General features: G+C 40.4%; 1 protein-coding gene across 2 annotated transcripts; it reads right to left on the bottom strand.

The window, feature by feature from the left end:
- Positions 1-1,216: 1,216 nt before the first annotated feature.
- On the bottom strand, positions 1,217-22,268 carry smg6 (SMG6 nonsense mediated mRNA decay factor). 2 transcript variants are annotated; one of them, XM_085420816.1, is made up of 19 exons: positions 22,132-22,268; positions 17,629-20,002; positions 17,288-17,480; positions 16,794-16,904; positions 16,476-16,600; positions 15,946-16,024; positions 13,036-13,146; positions 12,524-12,739; positions 10,632-10,693; positions 8,184-8,329; positions 7,670-7,783; positions 5,859-6,033; positions 5,048-5,267; positions 4,692-4,871; positions 4,326-4,490; positions 4,092-4,236; positions 3,683-3,927; positions 3,486-3,567; positions 1,217-3,366 (listed from the first exon to the last, which is right to left on the bottom strand). In XM_085420816.1, the coding sequence occupies exons 1-19, from the start codon at positions 22,220-22,222 to the stop codon at positions 3,236-3,238; spliced, it is 4,965 nt and encodes a 1,654-aa protein (XP_085276942.1). In that variant the 5' UTR covers positions 22,223-22,268; the 3' UTR covers positions 1,217-3,235. The 2 variants fall into 2 exon arrangements, with proteins under 2 accessions (XP_085276942.1, XP_085276943.1); XM_085420817.1 differs by having other exon boundaries at positions 16,476-16,582.
- Between the last annotated feature and the right edge of the window lie 1,005 nt (positions 22,269-23,273).

The following is a 23,273-nucleotide window of genomic DNA, read 5'->3' as shown; positions in this document are numbered from 1 at the left end:
GCAGCACACGCGTGGGTTTTTATTTACGCTGCCAAAAAACAATGGATGTCATTCAGATGTTCCAGCTGTGACGTACACAAAGCTTTACCAATAATTCAGAGGAAGCTCACACATGCAGCAGTACTCCGTACTGCGATATAGGATGTATATGCGCTGTGCTTGGCAGCAGAGAGGTTAAAGATGGACATTCCACAACAGGCTGCAGGCTGGGAAGCCAATCAGCTTCCAGAGCAGAACTCAAAGGGCTATGATTGGTTGCTTGGCATCCCTGTTGTCATGATGATGGGAATCAGGTCCTGCCTGTGTGGTCTGTATCCAGGCGCAGAAGTACACTGATACAGATGGATAGGCTGCAGATCTCGCAGGCCATGATGCGCAGATAAATCTATCTATCTATCTATCTATCACCCCCCCCCCTCTTCACCCACCACTCAGAGTGTAATGACGCATTTGGGTTTGTTCAAACTAGAACTGAACATATTTGAGATGTGTTCTTGTGTAGAGATGCACTGAAGAATCATCTGCCCTCATGTTTCCCAGAGATACATGCACAAACAGATGCTTGTGGTCATGTGGCAGGGACTACCAGGAAGCACCCCCCCCGGGCACTCATTTTACACCGTTGCTACTTAAAAGTGCAGTAGCTGAATTTCCATTTACACCACAAATTTAAAGTTATACCACAGTAAGTCTATAACTATGTAGACTGTCTTCTGGGGGTGTCTGAGGATTATGGACATTACATCTCTTTTCCCCTCCTAGAGATTTCCAATTTATGTTGTTTATGATAACTGATTTACCCGACTCATCAGTTTGCCAATTGTCTTGTTTAAAGCAAACATTTATCAAGACACCCACAGGTCTTATATACATAACGGCTGTTGTTCCATCACTCCCACCTGTGTAATCTTCAGCTACCACACGAGGGCACACATGTGAAGCTTTTGGTATTCCATAGCCGGCTTGAAATGAGGACAAAGACCCCTAAATACAGACATTCTTCGAATCTCATGTATGAAGAAGAAAATCAATGATCTGCATTTAGTTTGTTCAGTTTCAGGGTCTTGGCATTGTACACATACTGGCAGACTCTAACAATGGAGGCACTGCTAGTCATTGCTAGGAGGATGTTACCTTGTCTGTTCATTACAGGCCAAGAAAAACATATTCTACATCCTGGCATTCTTCATCTGCTCGCCAATGAGGTGAAAACAAAGCCTTTAAAACATTTTTAATGACGGATGAAGGGAAAAGTCATTTGAGTTAAGCTGCTTACAGCACTACATTTGCTCCAACACTAAAACACAGCAGCAATGCCCACTTAACACAACAGGCTGCACTTAATACTACAGCAGCACCAAAACAGAGGGTCTGAAAAAGACGAGTAAACCTAGCAGACAGCTCATACAAATACATAAACGTCAATGAGCGATGGAAGACGGAAAGAAGTTCAATAACATTTTAAATCCAAAGATCTGAACTGGGATGAGTGAATGATGAATAAGTGTAGTTTCTGACATATATTGTGACACAAATACAAATCTAAAGCATCCAGACTGTCTTTTAAAGCTACAACAAAAAGCACAACACTTTTTTTTCCTTTGTTTTTTTGTTACATGTCTGCCGCCTGATTTTCACGGTAATTTTGAAACCTATGTTTATGTATTTCAGCTACTAGAAAAGCGTGCTTGTAAACTGAAAGGCAAAGTCACACTGAAAATAAGAACACTAACTATACAAATAATGTAATGAGAGGAAAGCTACTGAAATCGTAACCTGCTGCGGTGGTTTAAACAAAACAGCACAAATAAATTCACAAGTCTATACTTGATAATAAAAATCCTGCAAAGTCTTTGCAAAGGATCAGAGCATGACACACGATGGGCCGGGTCAGCGAGCGTTTGTAATCCTGCGCTTCATATTGTTTAAAGCCATATATGGGCCGAATGCCACTTAAATGAAATCCTATTTTCTAGAACTGAAAACCTAACACAAAACAAACAAATCCAACCTTCAAATGACAATTTGACAAAAAGGGTGATGGTTTCTGATGTCTGAGTTTTTATTTACTCCCCTTTTGTGCCAGGGAATCAAAGCCCTTCCCATTATATTTGTATGAGCACAAATTCCATCACACAGATTTATGTGGATTTCAGAATAGCGTCTAATTTGTCTTCAACGGCTCGAGTCGGTGCTGATGTTTGATCAATAAAATGATGCTCTCGGAGTACTTATAACTCTATTTTCACCCTGACTTAAATTAAAACTGGATTTGCTTAATTAGCAGATCTTTTTAGGAAAACTTTGCAGATGTTTATTATCAGAGCTAACAGCTTTTAAGAACAACATATTTTACAACAGGTAAAAAAAAATTAAAATAAAAATTAAAAAAAAAGTACAAACAGAAGACTAAACCATATCCGATGTTGCCGTTGACTTTACAAAGAAACAAAAACAAACAAAAACTGTTAGTGTCAATCTGGAGGAATAACCCAAGATACCAAACAGGCATCAAGCATTTCCTGGGTTAGCAGGAAATGCCATATCTGCATGGGATTCCGTGGAAGTGCTGAGTTTGCATGAAGGCTCCTGATTACCCCCCCCCCCCACCTAATATCAGCTGCTTTTTTTTTTTTTTTTTTTTTAACTGTATTGACACAGACCACCCAGCTGTGGCCATTTCCTCCTGCCATTCTCTTAGCTCTGCTGTTTAGGCTGAAGCTTTATCTAAGCCTGGGCCCTCAGAGAGGGGTACAAGTGCCATTTATGGCCTTCAGTGATGCTGTCTTTAATCAATTAAATGACCATAGACACTCTTCCCCCATTCTGGCTCATTCTATCATCAGATTCAAATTTTAACACTGCCTGCAGAGCATACGATTTATAGGAGCAGAGGTTTGCGGCTGGACAGGGCAACCTACAAATCAATTCACTCCATTTTTCCTCCTTTCCACTCCAGCCTTTCTGAGACTTAAGTCTTTCCTGCCTCTCTCCAGGGAAGCTCTCTGATCTTAACACACACATACACACACTTACTTTGTCACAAGGGGGAAAAGCTAATTGAAACCACTCTGCTCTCTCTACATTTGCTTGTTTTTCATAAGAAGTGGTTCTTTACTTTCTTTATCATTTCCTGTCCCCTGTTATCTTCCTCCGCTCAAGTGTGTCTTCTCTCTTGGCTGACTGACAAGCAGACTTCAGCAGTTGGGTTCCTTGTATTTAGGCTTACTCTGGTTCAGCCCACTTTGGCCCAGCTGAGGAAAGAAGGGATGTCTCGCACAGGTACGTTGCGGGTCAAAGCTTTGACACGGAGGTTACGGTCATCTGTGAGGAGTACCACTTCTCTCTGGAGCCTCACGGTGCCATCTGTTTTTGAAGCAGGAAGCCAGAGAGGAGTAAGAAATAAACACTTTTTAATGCATATGCATGAATGTGAGGAAATATGAATGCACACATGGAGCAAATGGTAGGTTAATGCTACATACTTCTCTGATGAGGCATGAAATCTTTAGCCTTGTCTTTGCAGTAGTGAAGACAGCAGGACAGAATAATATCATCATTGTTACCCTGAAAAGGAAGAGACCATTCAGTTAGCAAAAAACAGCAGATTTAAGAAGCCAACCTTTGCTTCTAAGCAAAAGAAACAGGCTTTAATTTGTATTTAATTAATCTGGGTTTCTACCTGTTGCCCAGACATATCCTCGCTACGGAAGGCAATAGACTCAAGTTGATTTCCTCTGCTTGTTAGAGCTCTGAGGCACTGTTCTCTGGCTTCGAATCCTTTTTCTAAGAAAGCCACCGCCATCCGAGCCTTCTCCTGCACAGCCCTCACATGGGCCGCACTGACACTATAGTTGCGCCCTCCTGACTCCACTCCTCCACCAAAACTGTCCTGGCCTTTAGTCAAGCCATCCAACTCTGTAATCACTGACAGAGAGAAAACAGACCACGTCATGAGCATACATATGATTTCTACATGGAAATGTATGTGGAATCCTTATCATTTTAAATGTCACTGAACTAAAAGCTAATCCTCCTCCACCTGCTTTTATTCATTTCCTCTTCTCTTTGTCTGTGTTTGTTATTCTTACCGATGAGTGGCACAACTATTATGTATGTTCCACACTGCAGGAGTTTCTTCAGCCCTGTCAAATGATCAATAAATCCATTTGTATCTGGAACCAGAAAGAGAGGCCTCACTTCAAGCTCCAACTGCCCGCCAGTCTGCAGCACCTCCTGGAACACACACATTTATATTTTACATGACATTCAACTCTGCGACAACTTCAGACTCTACTATATTAGGACGTGAAAGCCTGTTTTACCTTTATTTTATCCCTTCGCTTTTGTTGCTGTGCCAGTTTATTGGCAAGGACATGGCGTCGTGCCTTGAGCTCTCTGATGTCATTCTCGCTGTCTCCGGCCTCCTCAACTTCCTCTTCCTCTGATGCAGAGAGAGAAGACACTGCCTCGAGTATGACATCATCTCCCTGTTAAACAGATGCAGACGATAATGAGACATTTTCTACCTCTTGTTTCAACAGCCTCTGGAAATTTTAACTCCAGTGTTTACATAAATTTAATATAGGTAAAAGCGTGAAAGGCAATCAGGCTCTCAGAAGAAAAAGACCAGAGGGAGAGAGTGAAGAAGTAGAAGGATTATTGGAGGATGCGTAGGAGAAGAAAGTCACCTCTTTTTCTGTTAGAGAATCCTGCCTGCTTCTTGTATCTGTTGAGTGGTTAGGTGCAGGAGGAGTTGCCACAGAGATATATTTGCCTCCCTTGAAAGCCAACAAAGGCTCTTCCTGTCCACACAAAGCCTCCAAAAAGTACTTCAGCACAGTAACTCTCTTACAATCTGCTGCTATAGCCTGAGGAAAGAAGTTTGGGGTTTATGCACATGACAGAGAAGCAGAGGATGAGCGTGAATACAAAGCCTGGCACTCAGTAGGTGACAGAAGACTAAACAGAGGAATATCCAATAAGTGAACTTAACTTAAGCGTTTAAGTTATGATGTAATGAAATACAGCTCTCCTTTCCACTAACCATGTCAGTGTGTCCGTCTGTGTAACATGGCTCCTGTGGTGCAGCCAGCAACGGTACAAAGCCAGCAAGCAGACGGTCTTCCTTCAATTGAAGCAGCATAAGCTCCTCATCCCCCTCTCCTTCTTCACTATCCACTTTGTACAGGGGTACTTCGCCATGGTCCACGCGCGCCAGCAAGTTACACAGATCAGCCAGGCACTGCCAGACATTGGGGCTGCAACTTTAAAGAAAGGAGGAGAAAGGGATAAAATAAAAATGAATTAAAAAATTAAACAGTAAATTTAAAGAAACAGTAACTATTTGTGGTCCTAAAACTCACACTCACTGATCACTTTATTAGGTACATCAGGTACAAAATATGAATTTTCTGGCTATTTTTTTGAAAATATTTAATCAGCCTCTAACATGGCAGCACCTCATTGTATAGGGCAGAAATGCTGAAGATGACCTGCTGAAGTTCAAATGGGGGGGCGAGGAATAATAATAATAATAATAATAATAATAATAATAATAATAAGTATACTGTAAGTATAGTATACTGTGGCGGCAATAGGCATAGTATACTACCTGGTCATTATCACACTGAAAAGTAACTATATTGTTTAAAGAGTGGCAACAATTTAGAAACTAAATATATTTCCTGGTAGCCAGAAACATGACTTGGATGGCGATGTTCTGTTGTTGCTGGTGTATGAAAGTTAATAAGTATTATTAGGTCATCTAAGTGATGTGTTTACAACTTGTTTCTGCTGCTGCCGCCAGGTGGAGAAAAAAAAAATAACAAAAGTTTACTCTAGGTTAAAGTTCGCACTCTATACTGCATGGTGGTGGGTTCCACTGGTCTGGGTGTCCCAGCATCCAGTCAGACCAGACTTTGATGCTTGGCAGCATTTCCCTTAGTTCTAGTGGGAAGGCAGAGACTCTCACAAGACCCTCCATCTCCTCCGCTTTACCCTCCTCCTCTCCATCTGTCATTGGGACTGGTTCTGAAAGAGAGTTTTTCGAACTGAAGTCTTCAATATCACACAAAACAATTGAAATTAACACTATGGGCAATTTCAGAAGTGGAAAAAAGTCCAAACATAAAATTTACAAAATGTTATCACAGCTGTAAAAATGAAGATGCATCTTCAATCAAGTGTAATGGTGCGACCCAAGTCCAACCAAAAGCAAACCACATCTCACTTTGCAGTCTACACTATTCACAGAAGGTTAAAGAAAATCTTAGGATTCATTTAAAGTTTTCCAAAAGCATTTATCAGCGTAACTGAACTTTTTTGTCTAAAGATAAGTAACAGACGAAGGGAGACAGGGCTGACTACATGTTTGAATGCTTTTACCTGCCAATTCTATAGTAGGCATTAGCAGATATATTATAGTACGTAACTGATCTGGTCAGTTAAGTAGGAGAGGGGGTTGTTAATCAGTTTCAGCTGCTTTGATGGTCTTGAAATTAACAACAGGTGCACTAAAGTGGCAACAATGAGATAAGTCCCAAAAACAGGAATGGTTTTACAGGTGGAGACAGACATGTTTCCCTCCTCATCTTTTCTGACTGTTTTACATCAGTTTTGCATTGGCAATGCATGAGGCAATGCCTGGACCCTACAGATGTTGCAGAGTTAAGTCCAGCTCCTCCAAGACAGTACTACACTACGCAGACTTCCCAGGTTTGCTGTGTCTCCCAGCACAGTCTCAAGAAATTCTAGCAGACAGGCTGTTACTCTAGGAGAGCTGGACAGGGCTGTTGAAGGTCCTTAACTCATCAGCAGGACCGGTGTCTGCTCTTTTGTGCAAGGAGGAACAAGATGAGGACTACCAGAGCTACAAAACTACTTCAAGAAGACCACTAGTGTGAAAGTTTCTGATTGTCTGGTCAGAGAGACTTCACGGGGGTGGCCTGAGGTCTTGATTTCATCTAGTAGGCCCTGTGCTGACTGCCTGGCATTATGACGTTCAATTGGCATTTGCCACAGAATACCAGAATTGGCAGATCCACCAGTGGCACACTGTGCTTTTCACAGGTTCCCCCTGAGCACATGTGACAGCCCTTACACTGGTGCAGTGGGTCCTGTGTTCCTCCTGGTGTATGAAAATGCCTGGCCTCATGTGGTGAGAGCATGCAGGCAGTTCCTGGAGGATGAAGGAATTAAGACCACTGACTGGGGCCCCTCATTCTTGGCTGCCCTAAATCCAATTGAACACCTCTAAAACATCATGTTTCAGTTTGTCCAATGCTCCCAGGCTGCACCTCAGACTGTCCAAGAGCTCAATGATGCCCTGCTCCAGATCTATAAGGAGATCCGCCAGAGGACCATCCATACTCTCATTAGGTGCATTTCCCAACATCTCGTCATGCAGTTATAGAAGCATGTGGGGGCCATAAAAACAGAGTTCCATCTGAGTTTCTGCACATCATTTTTTTCACCTTGATTTTTAGGGTCTTTGAATTCAGTTATCTGCAGGTTGAGAATTTTCATTTCCATCAAACAATGTGATCTGATGTGTTTTCAAAATTGCTTCTTTAATTTATTTGAACAGTTTATGATATGAATATTGTGGCTGAACTGTAAGAAAAAAAAATGCTGTTGATCAAAAGCTTGATGTGTAAAGCGTGAATACCTGCAGGAATTTCTTGAAGAAGTTCTGTGCAGCGCTGCACCAGCAGTGCAAACATACCGAGACCCAGGGCAGTGCTCTGCTCTTGTAAAACAGATCGCACTTCTCCTTCTTCACCTGAAAGACAGAATTTCAAACAGTCGTTTATCACTGCCTTGTGTGAAACCACGGCTTGGGTCTATACATATTTGAGTTGGAAAAGAACTCCATGCTCAGTTGCATAACAAAAGACCTGAAATGAAAAGATTAGAATCAAAGTATGTTAAAATCAGTTAGAATCAGTCTGCAGTGGTCACTAAACTTAATCGTGTTCAAACATGCCAACCTATTAATAAACGGAGTCAAATTTTACAGAAAATAAAGTCCATGTTAAAAGCTTCATGAAAACTATTTTTACCAGCCATTTCTGATAATACTGCAAATAAACCTCCAGTGTTACTACCACAAACAACTTGACATTTGAAAATGATGATTATCATTATCATCATCATTATCATTAGGTTGTGCACAATATTACCTTTGCTGTTGGCATTGTGTATGGCGAACATATTAATGGTGATGATCTGCAGCATGTGTGTACTTCCCAGCATGTGTGGACCGTGTTGGAGCAACGTCCTGAATTCCTGCAGAACACGGGTCGCAGCTCCAGGAAACGTTTCCATGCTATACAGATAAGACACACATTTCCAATTATATGTCACTGGCACAGAGGCAAACAGAAAAATACAGTTTTCAGTATGTAGTAGTCTCTGAGTCGATATGCTTTTGTAAGCTCACGGAGCTATTCAGTCGAAATAGAAACTTGGCTACATTAGGATGTACTACATCTGCTCGCTCACATTAATACTTTATAGAGATTGAAAATGTGACGTCATTTCGGGGTAAAACCGCAAAGGATTGTAGGTACGAGTGGCAAGCAGTACTAGCCACGGGAAGCCAACAGGTAAAGAGATAGTTTTTTTTTTTGTTTTTTTTTTTAATCGGATTACGTCGTGGAAGAGAAATTGTTCAAGCCGTGTTTCCGAAGTAACAAAGAGCTGACGGATGGCCTGGATTGCAGCCATTCGAAGACCAAATATAACGTTCCAGAACACTCCAGCTCACAGGTTAGTCTGCTCCAAGCATTTCCACAAAGGTAAGTCTTCTGTTGTAGTTATTACATAATTTATCATGACATAATTGTTCATGTAGTTTACAAATAAGTCTCATATTGATTTGAATTGAATTCGTTGCGCTATGCTGCTTTGTTCACTGTGGCTTTTCGGGCTAATGTTTGTTGCGTTTTGTAGGAAAACCAGCCTACAAAATGCTGGAATGCGATCCAGACTGGGCACCCTCTATCAACCTGGGTCATACAGAGTTTAAAGCTGCTACCACAGCGAGATTTGGTTAAGAGAGAGAGCGAGATCAAAACAGACACAAAAAGTCAGGCATATATGTGCCCAAGTGTTGTATTGAAGCAATCAAGTGATAAATAACTGTTTTCCAGTATGTTGTTTTGCAATGTTTGTTTTGTTTTTGCATTGTTGATTTGTTTTTTTACCAAAGCAGCTAATAAAGCACGATGGAATACAATTTTACCTCTTTCTTGTAAGAGGCTATAATAGAATGAAACAATGCCAGTTATAAATAAAGACAATACATTAAATGAATTACGAAACACTCATTTTATTTCTATTAGATCTGAAAATGTTGTGTAATACAACAACCTGAAACGATAAATAGATTGCGTTGGCCTGTACAGGAGATAAAGGAAAAAATGTAACAACAGCTGTGAAATGGAATAGTCCAAATCACCAAAGTAAACTGGATCTGGGCTTGTTGCAGGGATCTGAAGTTACTAAACATTTTGTGAGTGTATGCACTCACACTTAGGACCATATAATAATAAATATGTGCGTGACGAAAGCTGGGCAGCTCCGTCGTTCTGTACATAACTGTTTTTGGGGCAAATAAAATGCAAGTAGGGATTAAAACCGCAGAATGAATGATTACCGGTGCAGGAAATGCTAGCGCTTGATGCAGTGTTTTGATTTTGGTGCCACTCTTACCCACAATGTAATGCGCAAAAGTCACGTGCTCTGTCGATCTCCATTTTAACGCTGTGCTGTCACAACACCCAACATTCTCCACACACCAAGTCACATTATTATATTGACCACTCTTTCCACTGTTATACTGACCCACTTTAATGTCATCTGACATCTGCACTGCTTGCCTGCACTCCGTTTGTGTTGGATTTCTTGTATTTGAGGCATTTCATTTAGTAGACACTTTACTATATTCTATTTATATTATGTATTTGACATTCTGGCTGCTATAACAGAGGAATTTCTCAATATCAGGTCTAAATAAAGAATTTTATTTTATGCAGACACCTGAGGCTTTGAGTGTGAAAACATGTGAACTGATGTATTTCAGTAATAATTGTTTTATAATGGCACACACAGCTCTGACTGCTTCAGCCGCTGCCAAAGGCAGCAGCTACATCCTGGTTCTCAAAACAGAAACCATTATAACATAATGGGAATAATCCAATTTATTGCTCAGATCAAGAGCGCCATTAACATTATTGCATTATTCCATAATAGTGCTCACCCGCTGATATAGTTCTATTTTCAGAAATCATCTAAATATGCAGTTTTCATATTATTACGAAATAATGTTAAATCATTTAAATTTGCTACAAACACTACCTTTTTGTTTATTAAGAACTAATTAATGTTAATGAGGCAGCAGGTAGAGTGCACTTAGTGCACTGCAGTCAATTTAGTTAATCTAGTATATTGTTGATTAATTTAGTTAACCTACAAAACACGCAGATTGATCTTCTGGTTAAAGCCTAGGCAACATTTTAGTCAAGCACATTTTCTTGGGCTAGCCTCAGTGCTATTTTTCATCATCATCATCATCATCATTCTTTTAAACACAGTCAGTCTATGAACTTAAGAGCTGAAAGACTCACCCCACTTTAGTGAAGAGCTTCCCATGAGCATGCAGGAAACTCAGAATGAATCTCTTATTGAGCTGTAGAGAGAAAAAAAAAAAAAAAACACAAGGCCAAATCAGCAACAGTTTTATTTACTTACTAATCCACAAGTGCAACACATTGCAAGAAAACATGTTTTCATCCAGAGACGACGCACATTTTGATATGACGTCAACATTTAAGTGCGCTTGGTATTTTGAACAATAGGGTTAGGAAGAAATGGGACTAAGAGACAGCAAAGAGGATACACATGCCTCTCAACAGTGTCCACTGACAAATAATAGACTGATTATGTGGAGGAGGACAAAAAATAAAATAAAATGGGAACAGAAAAAGGCTGCTCCTGCTTCTTCTGACGCTACAGCCGATATATCATAATATAAATGATACTGGAATGTAGGTGTGTAATAAATTATAACAGCATATTTTTTGCTGTGTAATATTAAATTGTAAATGAAATCAGAGCTTCATCATCCTTGCAGTTACAGGGAGTTTGTCAGTACCTACATCAGCTGACTAGGCAGCGTCAGCATAATAGCCCAGGTTTTACACTGTAAATAATGTAGAAAAAGCAGATAGTGTCTTTATCTTTTCTGTGTGCCACTGCATATACATAAGGGTTGGGTGATATATAAAAGTTTTACACCCGACAATCGTAAGTCCAATAATCGATGATGGGCGATATATTTGCGCATGCGCAGACTTTTTGATGGGCGGAGCAATGTAATCATGCATGGACTGATTTGCGCGTTTACAACACAGAAGAAGTCTAAACATGGACTATATGCCCCAAAAAATATAAAGTCGCTAATTTGGGATTTCTTTGGCTTTAAACCAGATGACAGAGGTAAACCTAAAGATATAACCAAAGCGGTGTGACGCTTGTGCAGACGTATAGTGCAAGCAAAGGACTCAAACACGACTAACTTGCATGAGCATGTACGTGTCCACCATCTGAATGTTTTTTTCTGAACATGGGCTACTGCCTTTCTTACTTTCTGTTATGAATTTGAGTAAATGAATCGCTGCATTTGGGTGCACTCTGAGGAGGGTGCACTTACTTGCAAATGAAAGAGGGTGCTGTTAAAACAGTACTATTATTATTTTTTTACCTGTTGACTGCTTCTATTAGCTCCATCATTATTAGCAAACTTACTGATGGGGAAATAAATTAATAAATCGCCCTTGTAAAAATGATAGTCGATATATTTGTCCAATCGCCCAACCCTAATATACGTGATCTGAACCCAATTATTTATTAATTTGGGAAAAAAAGTGCTTGGAGTCCAGCTACTCAATACTGTTCCTGCAGCCAAAGACAGTACTGGAGCCGCTGCTCCTCTTCTTATGAGCTGCTCATAATATGCTTTCATAGACCCGGTTTAATCTACCGTACTCTCTCAGCTAGCACTGTGATAAATGATGAAATAGCAATACTCTGTCTATACCAATTTCAATTAATAAATAATGGTGCTTCACTGCGAGCAAAAAATGTAAATAAAAATAAAAACAGTAAAGAGGTTTAAAGACATTACTCAATTCAGGCAGGGAAATGAAAATGAAATGAAAATATGAGTCGACCGAATGACAGCCTAGGGGGAAAACGAAAAAATGACAGAGGGCATAAATGAGCACCAAAACAAATTCATATAGACTCTATGAGAGGAAATAAATTAGAGGAAAAACTACATGGGATTACAAATAAAACCTTATTGGAGATGTCTGCAGACACGGTGTTATTTTTTCAAGGAACCCAAAGTCTGGCTGCTGTGCAAATTTAAAAAAAAAAAAAAAAAAAAAAAAGTATGCAGAGGAAAAACAGAGGACTTTGAGCTGATATGTATTAAGGAATAGACACAGAGACTTACGTCAGCAACGCTGAGACTGCCCAGCTCTCCATCTTGTTCAGAATCTCTGCTGGACTCACTACCTCCTCTCTGAGAGGAAGGTGCTGCTGCCTGTCCACTGGGGCGAATCCAGATCTCCACACGTGCGCCTTCCTCCCTTCTTCCTCTTCCTCTCACTGCTGGACCCCTGGAGCCTCCTTCATGCTCCTGCCTCCTCCTTCGCTCAAGCTGCTCTGCCTACAAAAAAAAAAAAAAAAAAGATAAAAACAGTCTGTCAACAAGAAACACTTGCAGTGCCTTAAGACCTAATTTTTCTCATAAAGCAATTTATTAAGCAAATTTATTGTAGGGTCTATTAGGCGGGGTGAGAAAACACCCTGTGGCAAAAACTGGCATTATAATTATGCATGAATCCCTACTGGCTAGACAGTTCTTCTCAAATTAAGTTCTTGAGATCTTACTTGATGTGATCTCAAGTGTTTTCTGTTGTAGAAATCTGACAAAAGTTAATGTCCATGAAACGTGTATCTGACCTTACGCTTGGCTTCCTCAAAAAGACTCATGAGGCTCTCCTTTGCAGTCAGAATGGGATTGGAAGCTGCCAAGCTACGCATATAATAACACACAGCATCTAACTTCCGCTTCTGTAGGTTAGAAATGGAGAAGACATAAATAAGAAGAGGGAGGTAACACACACACACATTCAAAGCACAGTTATATTTTCCCCATTTTCAGGGACATGCAAACAGACGTACAGTCACTAAAAGACAAATCCAGTTACTTAATTCAAACTGTAACATTTCTACCCTTAGGAGTCCTGAACCTAAGTACAGCAATGCATTTTCCATTATTAGGGTACTGTGCTTTACAATTTGAAATACTACATTACAGCAGGTCTCATTTTTAACCCAAGGGCATCAAGACTGAGAGAACTGTGGGAGATACAGAAGTAGCCAAAGGTTTAGGGTTTCAGAAATGATCAAATGCAGAGGCCTGCCTTCCAATGAGTTTAGATTCAGCTGGTTGAATATGAAGGCATGTAACACCAAATGTATCAAATTTGATACACAAGTTTTTGAGACATCTACATCATCAGTATGATTTTATAACTAACCACCTTATGTGTTTTTGTTTAATATAAACAGCTCCACTGGTTTCTTTTTTTACCTTGCAAACTGAAACCTTGTCTTTCTGCTTCAGATACATACTGGGGGGTTGGACACTGGATAAATCCTCTAAGCCAGGGGTGTCCAATTGGCCCGCAAGAAATTTTATAAATAGAATAGAATATGGCCCGCACTTCAACTTTTGCTTGAGTGTATTGCACGTCTTAGGTTTAACACCAGGGGGAGCTACTGTTGATCAAGCCAGTTGCTCCACCAAAAAGGACAATCACAGAAGAAATTTACCCCAAGTTACTAAACATGGCAGAACCAAAGAAGCGAAAGGTAGGAAGTGAGAGCAGAAAATTTCAGACACGGTGGGAGAGTGAATATTTCTTCAAAGAATTCAAGGGGAAGTGTGTCTGTTTGATCTGCACTGAAACTGTGGCAATTATGAAAGAGTATAATGTACGACGTCATTATGAAACCAAACATCAGGCCTATGCATCCTACACTGGTGCTGAGCGAGAGCAGAAAGTAAAGCAAAGGGTAGCTCTCCTGCAGGGTCAGCAACAGTATTTTCTTCGTGCCCAAAGTCTGGGAAAAGGCTACAATAGCCAGCTATGAGGTCGCCCAACTCATCACAAGACATGGCAAGCCTTTTTCAGATGGAGACCTCATAAAACACAGCCTCGTTAAAGTCGCTGAAATAATGTGCCCGGAAAAAGTGCAGGACTTCAACAACGTCAGCATGTCCAGAATACAGTTGTGCGATGCATTGAAGACTCGTCAGCCAACATTAAACTGCAGCTGTCTGATAAAGCTTGTGCCTTTGATTTTTACTCCATCGCATGCGATGAGAGCACTGATGTCACAGTCACCGCACAGCTGCTAATTTTGTTGCAGGGAGTGGACGAGAACTTTGGAGTTACAGAGGAGCTGCTCGATCTTAAGAGTCTAAAAGGCACAACAACGGGTATGGATATTTTTGAAGCTGTGTCAGACTCAATTGACAAAATGAGACTTAAATGGGACAATGGGAGTTATAACAGACGGGGCTCCAGCTATGGCAGGTGCACACAAAGGAATGGCGTCTATGATGATCGAGACCTGGCTGCCAGCCATCCTTCGGTCCAAAGTGCAGCATCACTGCTCCCACTGAGTGCAATGGCGTTCCCACTTAAGGTGAGTAAAAAATATATTCCACAGTACCCGTGTATTAATGAGCATGCATGTACAAGTACACATGCTTCAAATATCAATAATGCGCATCAATTCTGTCACTACCCTGCTTTGGTGCACCACTTTCTTATATGCATTTTTCTTGTTAACACAGAGTACACACCGCTGTGCACAGCGCACACACTGCACACAGCGCACACACTGCACACGCAAAGTCAGCTGATCTCATCTGATGCAGATTTGCTCCTTGATCAAGTGACATTTGTCTGGATTTTTGGCACAAGGGGCGTAGGAGGAGCACCGCAGCTGGATGGCCCGATTTACATACCCAGCGCAGCTGATACTCACCAGAATAATTTACTAAAATTATATGAACTCCTGTAATTAAGTCCAGTTCAATCTGTTAATGTCGATAACCGTTTCAAACGAACGTTAATAGGTGTGTTGCTAAGCCTAATAACTTTAATAACAAACTCGAAATGTATCCGTCCCATTTTCCTCTTTATTGTTTTTTCTCTGTAATGTAAATCTTCTGTCTAAGAAGAAATCTGAGGCTGCTGTTCTGAGAATGAGCTACCAAAGCTTTTTCTGAATAAATCAGTAAAGATCCATTTATGGAAAGTTGTGATGAAGGCAGTTTTGTCTTTAATTATATTCAACAATATAACACATTTGACCACTTTTAATTGATTTTTCTAACTTTAATACACTAAAGTTAAGGCTATATACCTAATTTCTAGTAAGTGACCTAGCCCCTCCTATATTTTTATGTATGTGGCCCTCAGTGAAAAAAGTTTGGACACCCCTGCTCTAAGCGTTTAGTCATTAATTTTTTCCTTTGATCCTTGACAAGTAAAGATCAAGGCCTACATCATAGAGAACATTTTTGACTTGCTATGCAGTTATAAATGGGGGTTTCTTTCATTAATTCTTTTGAACCATTACAATTTGGACATTGTATTAAAAGGAATAGCTCTCAAACACCATTCATTCAATATTGCATCAACCTACAAGAGTTGCATCTGAACTTAAAACTTTCCTGTAGGATAAATTAGTTAGGATTAGGACCACTTCAAAATGAATGTTTCAAAGCACGGAGCTATGAGAATAAAAAAGTGAAGTTTCTCAATACTTAAGAGTCTGATCTATATCACTTACTGTATAAACAGCCAGCAGAGCCAGCTGGTTGTACGGGCGTCCATTTTTTGGGGCAATCTGCTGGGCCTTCAGATACCAGCTGTGGAAAAGTAAACAAGCAGTCATGACACATCAATAAAGAGACAAACGTTTTCAGTTTCTACCTTAAAAGTTTAAGTAATCTGTCACATATAGGTAAAAAGTTATCGTGTCTTTAGCATATAATAACTGAAACATCTAAAGAAGTCAAAGTTTCAAAGTATAGTGACCAGTCCAGAACTGTAGGTGTGCATATCTGGGAGAAACAATGGAAATGATCAGCCACTTGCACTGCATGAAAACGGGTATAAAACATCTGTACTGCTTAGAAAAAAAGAAATAGAAATGGTAGTTGTGACTCCTCATTCGTTAATTCAGGAGTTGTCAGATTTTTAAAATATCAGTCTACTCACTTGTTCAAACTCAAATTTGAATATCAAGACACATCCCACACTCTTGAATGTTTGTCAGAAATTTTACAATGCCAAGAGAAATCTCAAATTCAAGCCTACCTGCGAGCCTTGCCATAGTTGGCAGAGTCACTGGCTTGCTCCCGATAACGTGCTATGTCACCCTGACAAATCATACAGCGCTGAGCACTAATGAGTGCATACTTCACCTGAAAAAAATGTATTCGCTACATAAAAAAAAAAATTAAGAAATTGTCGCAACATTTGTTGTAACATGGAAATCGGGTGACTTTTCAAAGCCGCTTACTGGATGTTTTCATGTACAATGGAAACTCATTCACTACATTTTGAACATTTAGTATTCAGTACAACATTGAACATGTTACAGAAGCAAAAAAGCTAAAAGGAATGGTTCCCTACCGTTTTGCGTAATGGACGAGCCCTGATAGCCATGCCATCCATATAATCCTCTAACTTAAATTGGTATACTGTCTGAAGCTTCTGAAGTAGTGCGTCAAAGAATAATTCCCCCTGTAAAACACAAAAGAATAGAAAAATATTATAAAAATTAGAAGGACTTTCCCTCTTAATTATGAAATCAAACTCAACTCCCTACCCAAGAGTCATAAAGTCCTGCAAAGGAAGTAAAAGTTTAACAAGACTTTGTATTTATTATTAATTTATTCTTCTCTGTTAAAAGTACATGAATTACTTCTCTAAAATGGATTTGGAAACAAATTTGTCCCTGATTTAGGTAACAAATACAATTTGCATCATCTAGTGATACACAGACTAATTTTGGGTTATGAATGAACCCATAATCGAAACCATACAGGCAGAAAAGTGCCCAAGTGATTGTTAGATATGTTTCTTGGGAAACCTTTTCCTATGCAAATTTCCAACACGCTCCTTACCTCATCAAGCAGTGTAAGGAGCTTGTTTCTGATATGAGGGGCATTGTCATAGGTGGGCTCTTTGAGTAGCTGCCGGAAGCGCTCTATGACCTGGTAAAACACATTCTTCCACAAAGCCTGATCCACGTTCTGAGAGTCTGAGAACTCGATGTCTGTCAGGATGACCTGCTCATATATCCCCAGAAGGTCCGCTCTTTAAAATGGAAGGAAACAACATGATAGTGCTTTTTTCAACTAGATTATTGGCTCACTTGTCACCGAGACAAATAACTGGCATTAGGACAACAAACCACAAAAACACAAACACAGAAAAATGTCTAGCTTTGTCCCTGAATGCTCACCTGAGCTGGGCCATGCGATCTAGTCCATCAGCACTCACTCTATCCCGGGAGAGCAGATTACTGAGCTGAAGCTCCTGTGCATCTGCAGCCCTCAGCAGTCTTCCCAGCTCCCCTCTGGTGTGTTGCTCTGCCTCTTCAAATGTTACACTGCCTCCTGCACCCGGGAGGGAATAACCTGATCCCCTGTAATTACTGCAGAACTGACCCACACCAGGGCTTGGATACATGCTATTAGTGTAAGCCATTTGGTAGGGTCCCATATGATAAGGAAATGGATAGCGCTGGTTGGTGTTAGGATTATGTGGGCTGCTGGAGGGCACAGGGTAGCAATACGGGTTGTCCGAGTTTTGGAATTTGTAGTAGGCCATGGCAGAAGCCTGCTGGGATCGAAAGCGCTCACCCTGCGTGACTGGAGGGCTGCCTGCTACCTCATCATCTGTGTCCAGAAAATGAAGCTGTCCATATCCTGTACCTGTCTGAAGATATACAGACTGCTGAAGAGATGAATGCTGTGAGGACTGATTGCTGGTAAGAGCAGGTTTTTGGTCTGGGTTATTTGGATCCCAGAGTCGCCTTGCTCCTCCTCCTCGACCTCCTCTACTCCTGCCAGCTGCACCACCTCTAATTCCACCAAAAAGAAGCCTTTGCCCCACTTCAGGTGAATTAGAGATATCTGTCCGGGCCGGAAGTACCAGGATGCCCCCACCTCGGCCACGAGGAATGGGGCCCTCCTTGCGATGTTGTGCATCCCCACTATGTGACGAGGTGTCCGACTGTTTTTCCAAAGAGACCCTGAGGATTCCCTGACCCCCACCTTTGTTTCCCTTTTGTCTGTTTCGTTCGCCTCTCTGTCTCTCTCTACTTAACTGGCCCTCACCACCTCTTCTCTTCCTCCTCCTATCGTCTGCTCTGTCACTCATCTCACTTCCTTCCAGTGATTCTGTAGAGGATTCCTCATTTGTTGTCCAACTTTTTAAAGGATGCCTTTGTCCTTCTCCACCAACAATAGCCCCCTTTTTATTGTTGTCTCTAGAATGTGACCAATTTGTACTCTCCACATCCTTTCCTAGTCCAGGATAATCCAGGCTAGTCACACTGCTCGCTGAGCTACTGCTGTAAGTTCGATTACGTGAGCGCCGAATATCTGATTTGGAATAGCGTTTCGAGGTTGGTGTTGTGACATTTGCATTGGATCGATTTCTGTTTACGTTTTTTTCTGTCTTGGCATCTCTCTCAGCATCTCTGGATCTGCTGTTGTTGGTTTCGCCACTTCGGTTTTCTCTGCGGTTCTCTCTTCCTTTATTTTGGTGTGTTTGCTTTGCTTTATCCATTTTCTCGACGTCTGCTTCTACAGCTCTCTTGTCTTTTTCCCTCACAGTATTCCTTTGATTATTCTTACCCTGATCACCTGCCTCATCTTCTTTTCTGGAGTCCTGAGTCTTTTCCACGCCTCTCCTCCTTCGGTTTCCCCTTTCTCTCTTTTTCTCTGACTTTTCTTCCTCATCTTTGGTTCCTGACCCTTGACCTCGCCTTTTCTTGTCAGTTGGTTCCCTTCCCTTGCAACTTAGTTCTCCAGCATCTTGACTTGTATATTCAACTTTATCCTTTTCTTGCATGTTGAGATTTTCAACTTTGCTAGTAATTTTCTCCACTGAAGCATCAACGGGTATTTCAGGTGTTTCCACATCTTGGCTTCCTTGCTTTCTACTTGCCTCACTAGAAGTAAACACCTTTGCACTCTCTTGTGTGCCTTTTACTCTTTTATCTTTTCCACTCTGCTTCTGTATAGAGGTTTTTATGTCCACTCCACTTTCCCTCGTACTTTGCTGAGATTCTGGCTCGGTTTTTTGCTCTTCCTTTTTAGGAGGCTTATCCTGTTCTCTTCCAGCCCCACTGTCCTTCCCTTGAATGTTTCTTCTACTCCCAGGTTGATAAAATTCTCTGTCTGGTTTTCGGGTTTTCTTTGCTGGCTTAGCTGCTCCTACAGGTTCTTGATGTTCATTTTCCTTTTCAACAAACAATTTTTCATCATTTGTATCCGATTTATTCTGCGCATGTCTCCCTTTTCTGCAGTTCTGACTGTTACCACCATCGCCTCTCATCCTGTCTTCATCCTTTTTATTGGTACCTGTCCCACTGTCTGTCCACCCTTGTCTCTCCAAAGGTGTCTCCCCAGACACAGCCTTTTTTTCACTCTGGGATGGCTGATCATGCTCATGTGATTCGGCAGCTAGGGGCTCACTTTGACCAGTTTCTGGCTCACTGTCATGGTTATGTCGTCCATGTCCAGGAACTGGCTGGTAGCGTTGCAGATCAGGACGCTTTCCTTCACGCCTTCTGTGCTGCTTGTGTGTGTGATGCTCCTGTTGTTCCTCTGCAGAAAGAACAAATTAAGTTTATATTTAATGGACTGTAATCCACTGTAATGGTAATAATCCAAAGAAGCATTTAAGTTCTACAGAACCCAGAGCTAATGTAGTGTGTGACATTATAAAAGATGTCAAACTAATGGGTCAGTACACCATAAACGTGAGGAAGGTCTCTCTGGCTTTTTAGTCCAGTCGGCCCCATATGAAAAGTACTACTTGTTATCAGATACATCGACTCAGATTAACTTTTACAAGTTCCTTTGTCAGCTAATTTTTAACCACAAAGTTTAACTTACAGGCTGATCCAAGGACTATTAAGTCAAGTGCAGTTGGCCATGTTAGTCCCATCATCCTCCTTGTACCATTTAGCAACTCTGTCCTGAAATACGGTGGTTTTTAGAGCTTGCTTATATTGGACATATTAACTGTTTTAAAGCATGCAAACTTCTTTTGTACATCCTGTATACTAACTCACGTGAGGCATCAGTCACCCAGGCCAAAAGACTGATCAGCGACCAACTGGCAACCTCCAGTCGTATTTTCCTGACTGGTTTTCAAACAGGATCCTGGAAGTTGCTGGACCAAAAACCTCACTGTGACTGCTCAGGTATCTAGCACCGTGCCAATAGCTTGTCTCAGAGTTTTATTTTCACCTTTTGAAAAATACTGGTTGCAGAGTTAAGACACAAGTTTTATTTTTTTCCCTACTGCTTGGCGAGTACTTTGTGTTTGCAGACAAGCTGGCATTTTCAATGCAAACTACTGGTGACTGCAGCAAACTGCAAGCAAACAAAGCAATCCCCAGGAGTTCTTTCGTGAACCATCTTATACATTTTCGTGACTAATTTCTAGCCACTTCCAGCAACCACTCGGGAATACACTTTTTTTTCACCCCCTCACAAACAGCGACTGCCACATGGTCGTTGACCAGCTTGTTTCAGAGAGGATATATGTTATCCCCAAACTAACTAAATATCTACTGAAAACGAAACAAACCTTTTTACCAAGCAGCCTTTAATGCAAACTTCTCCCACTAGCTCTTTAACCATAGACTAACCTCAAACTCTCTCTAGCCCTGCCTGTTCTAGTTAATATTTCACTTATAACAGGAAACCATTATCAGTTAAAGGTTTTTTTTTTCTTTCCTATGAACATATTGTAAAGCACTGATATGTTTAGTTTTGAGGTTTCTTTTTGTTTAGTGATGCACCACTTGTTAAATTCTGCGCGGATAAAACATTTAAGAAACAATTTATCCACTTTTTTGTTAGTTTATTTATAGATAGAGTAGCGACCTGGGTGTTTCCTTTCTCTCGCCCTGTGACAGCCAAGATACGCTCCAGCCCAACCGAAACACTGAACTTGATAAGCGAAAACAAATAGATAGATGGCTATTTTGTTTTTCTGCATACTGTACTTGTTTTTTCCTCGGGAAATAACTACACTTGTATTATGTCAAAAATAATTAAACGTCGCTTAGATTTTCAACATTTAAACGGCACAAAATAAAGTAAATGTTGTCTTCTTGCTAACAGGCTGATGTCGGCCGATATCATGGTGATCATGTAAGTTTCACACACAGCCACCTGCTCATAGCGTTTATCAAACAGAATCCGCCTTGCAGGAATGAGCGGAAATGACCAGGTACAGATAAATCCACAAAACTTCCCACAAAACTAAGAAACCCGCATCACCCTTTTGACGTCTTTCTTAATAGCCGCAATGTGCAAGTTTAAAGTTTACGGTTGGAAGAGTTGGCGAATTCTGTAACATTAACTATCGTTTAACTTAACCGCAAGAGGAGTCTAGCATTCTCGTTTAAAAAAAAAAGCGTAGTGTACTTTAAATGCAGACATTACGCGTAAGAAAGAGCTGATTAAATGTTTAAAGTAGAAATACTAAATCGTGACAAGACTATGACGAGCGTTTTGTAGAGGGGGCGTTTAAAACAGGCAGCGCGGGACTATGGAGTAGACAGGCACACGGCTGGCTAGCTAGCTAACAACATTAGCTAGATACAAACTTGGTAACTCCCGTCGGTCACTTTCAGATAACTTGGGATACTTTTTCGCTTGAATTTCAAGACTCTTTCAGCAATTTGTTCTTTACGCGTATCCAATTAACTTATTCTCACCTTTGTGACACTCAGTAACGCTGACTGAATTCGACGCTTCAGCTCGGAGTTCCGCAGCTGAGATTCGCACTCGATCCAGTTCCGCCGCCATCTTTGCTTTCACTCGAACAAACACAACAAATACGGTGGCCCCGCTGGTTCAAATATCTTAACCGGGTGACGTTGCAGCCAGCAGTACTGTTCCTTCACAGTGACATCAACCCGTGCATATTTTTAATCAAGCAATGGAATGAATAACAAAATTTTCGAGATATATATATATATATATATATATATATATATATATATATATATATATATATATATATATATATATATTTTTTTTTTTTTTTTTTTTTTTTTTTTTTACATAATTTGTGGTTCTAAATTTTTTAAAAATCAGTCAGGCAGTTTCATTACTTTATTAACTTAAGTTACTTACCAACAATCTGTATAAAAACATTTGATACATGACATAAACACATTTAAACCATTAATTTGTGGTTGCTTGCTTTAAAATATAATGTAACATATACATATAATTTGTGTATAAATATACCCTATATTTATACATAAATCATATAAGATGTGCCTTTTATAGTGAAAATCATTTTATTATATGATAGATAGATAGATAGATAGATAGATAGATAGATAGATAGATAGATAGATAGATAGATAGATAGATAGATAGATTTATCACATTTTTATAGAAGTCATTCTGATGTAAATATTACGTAGGCATTGACCTACATGTGAGGCCTGTGTGGAAGAGACAGGTCAACAAGTTATATAAAGATTTTTTTAACAGACATATAGATCGTATTTAGCGTCAACCATACATGGCAGCACAGGACTTTCATATATGACCACTAGGTGTCAGGGTTGATTATCTATTTCCTTTTTTTTTTTACCCAACTGTCCTTTCGTCCAATACTTCTGATTGGCCCAACAAACTTTCCCCTAACTACTTTGTAGTAATTTATATGAATGTAATGCACTCTCTTCTCTCTCACGCCTTCTACTGATAGCTTCCATGTGAACTTGCAAGCTGCATGATGGGGAAATGTGAAGAGAAGGCGTAATGTGGAACAGCCAAAGCAAATATACATGAAGATGGGGCTCTGTGTGCGCGCGCGTGAACGTGTGTGTGTGTGGGGGGG

The sequence above is a fragment of the Rhamphochromis longiceps genome, linkage group LG10 (assembly GCF_057381845.1).
Source record: "Rhamphochromis longiceps isolate RC_006_pf linkage group LG10, R_longiceps_female_GT1.1, whole genome shotgun sequence".
NCBI classification, from domain to species: Eukaryota; Metazoa; Chordata; class Actinopteri; order Cichliformes; family Cichlidae; genus Rhamphochromis; species Rhamphochromis longiceps.
This window is presented reverse-complemented; position numbering and strand designations above follow the sequence as displayed.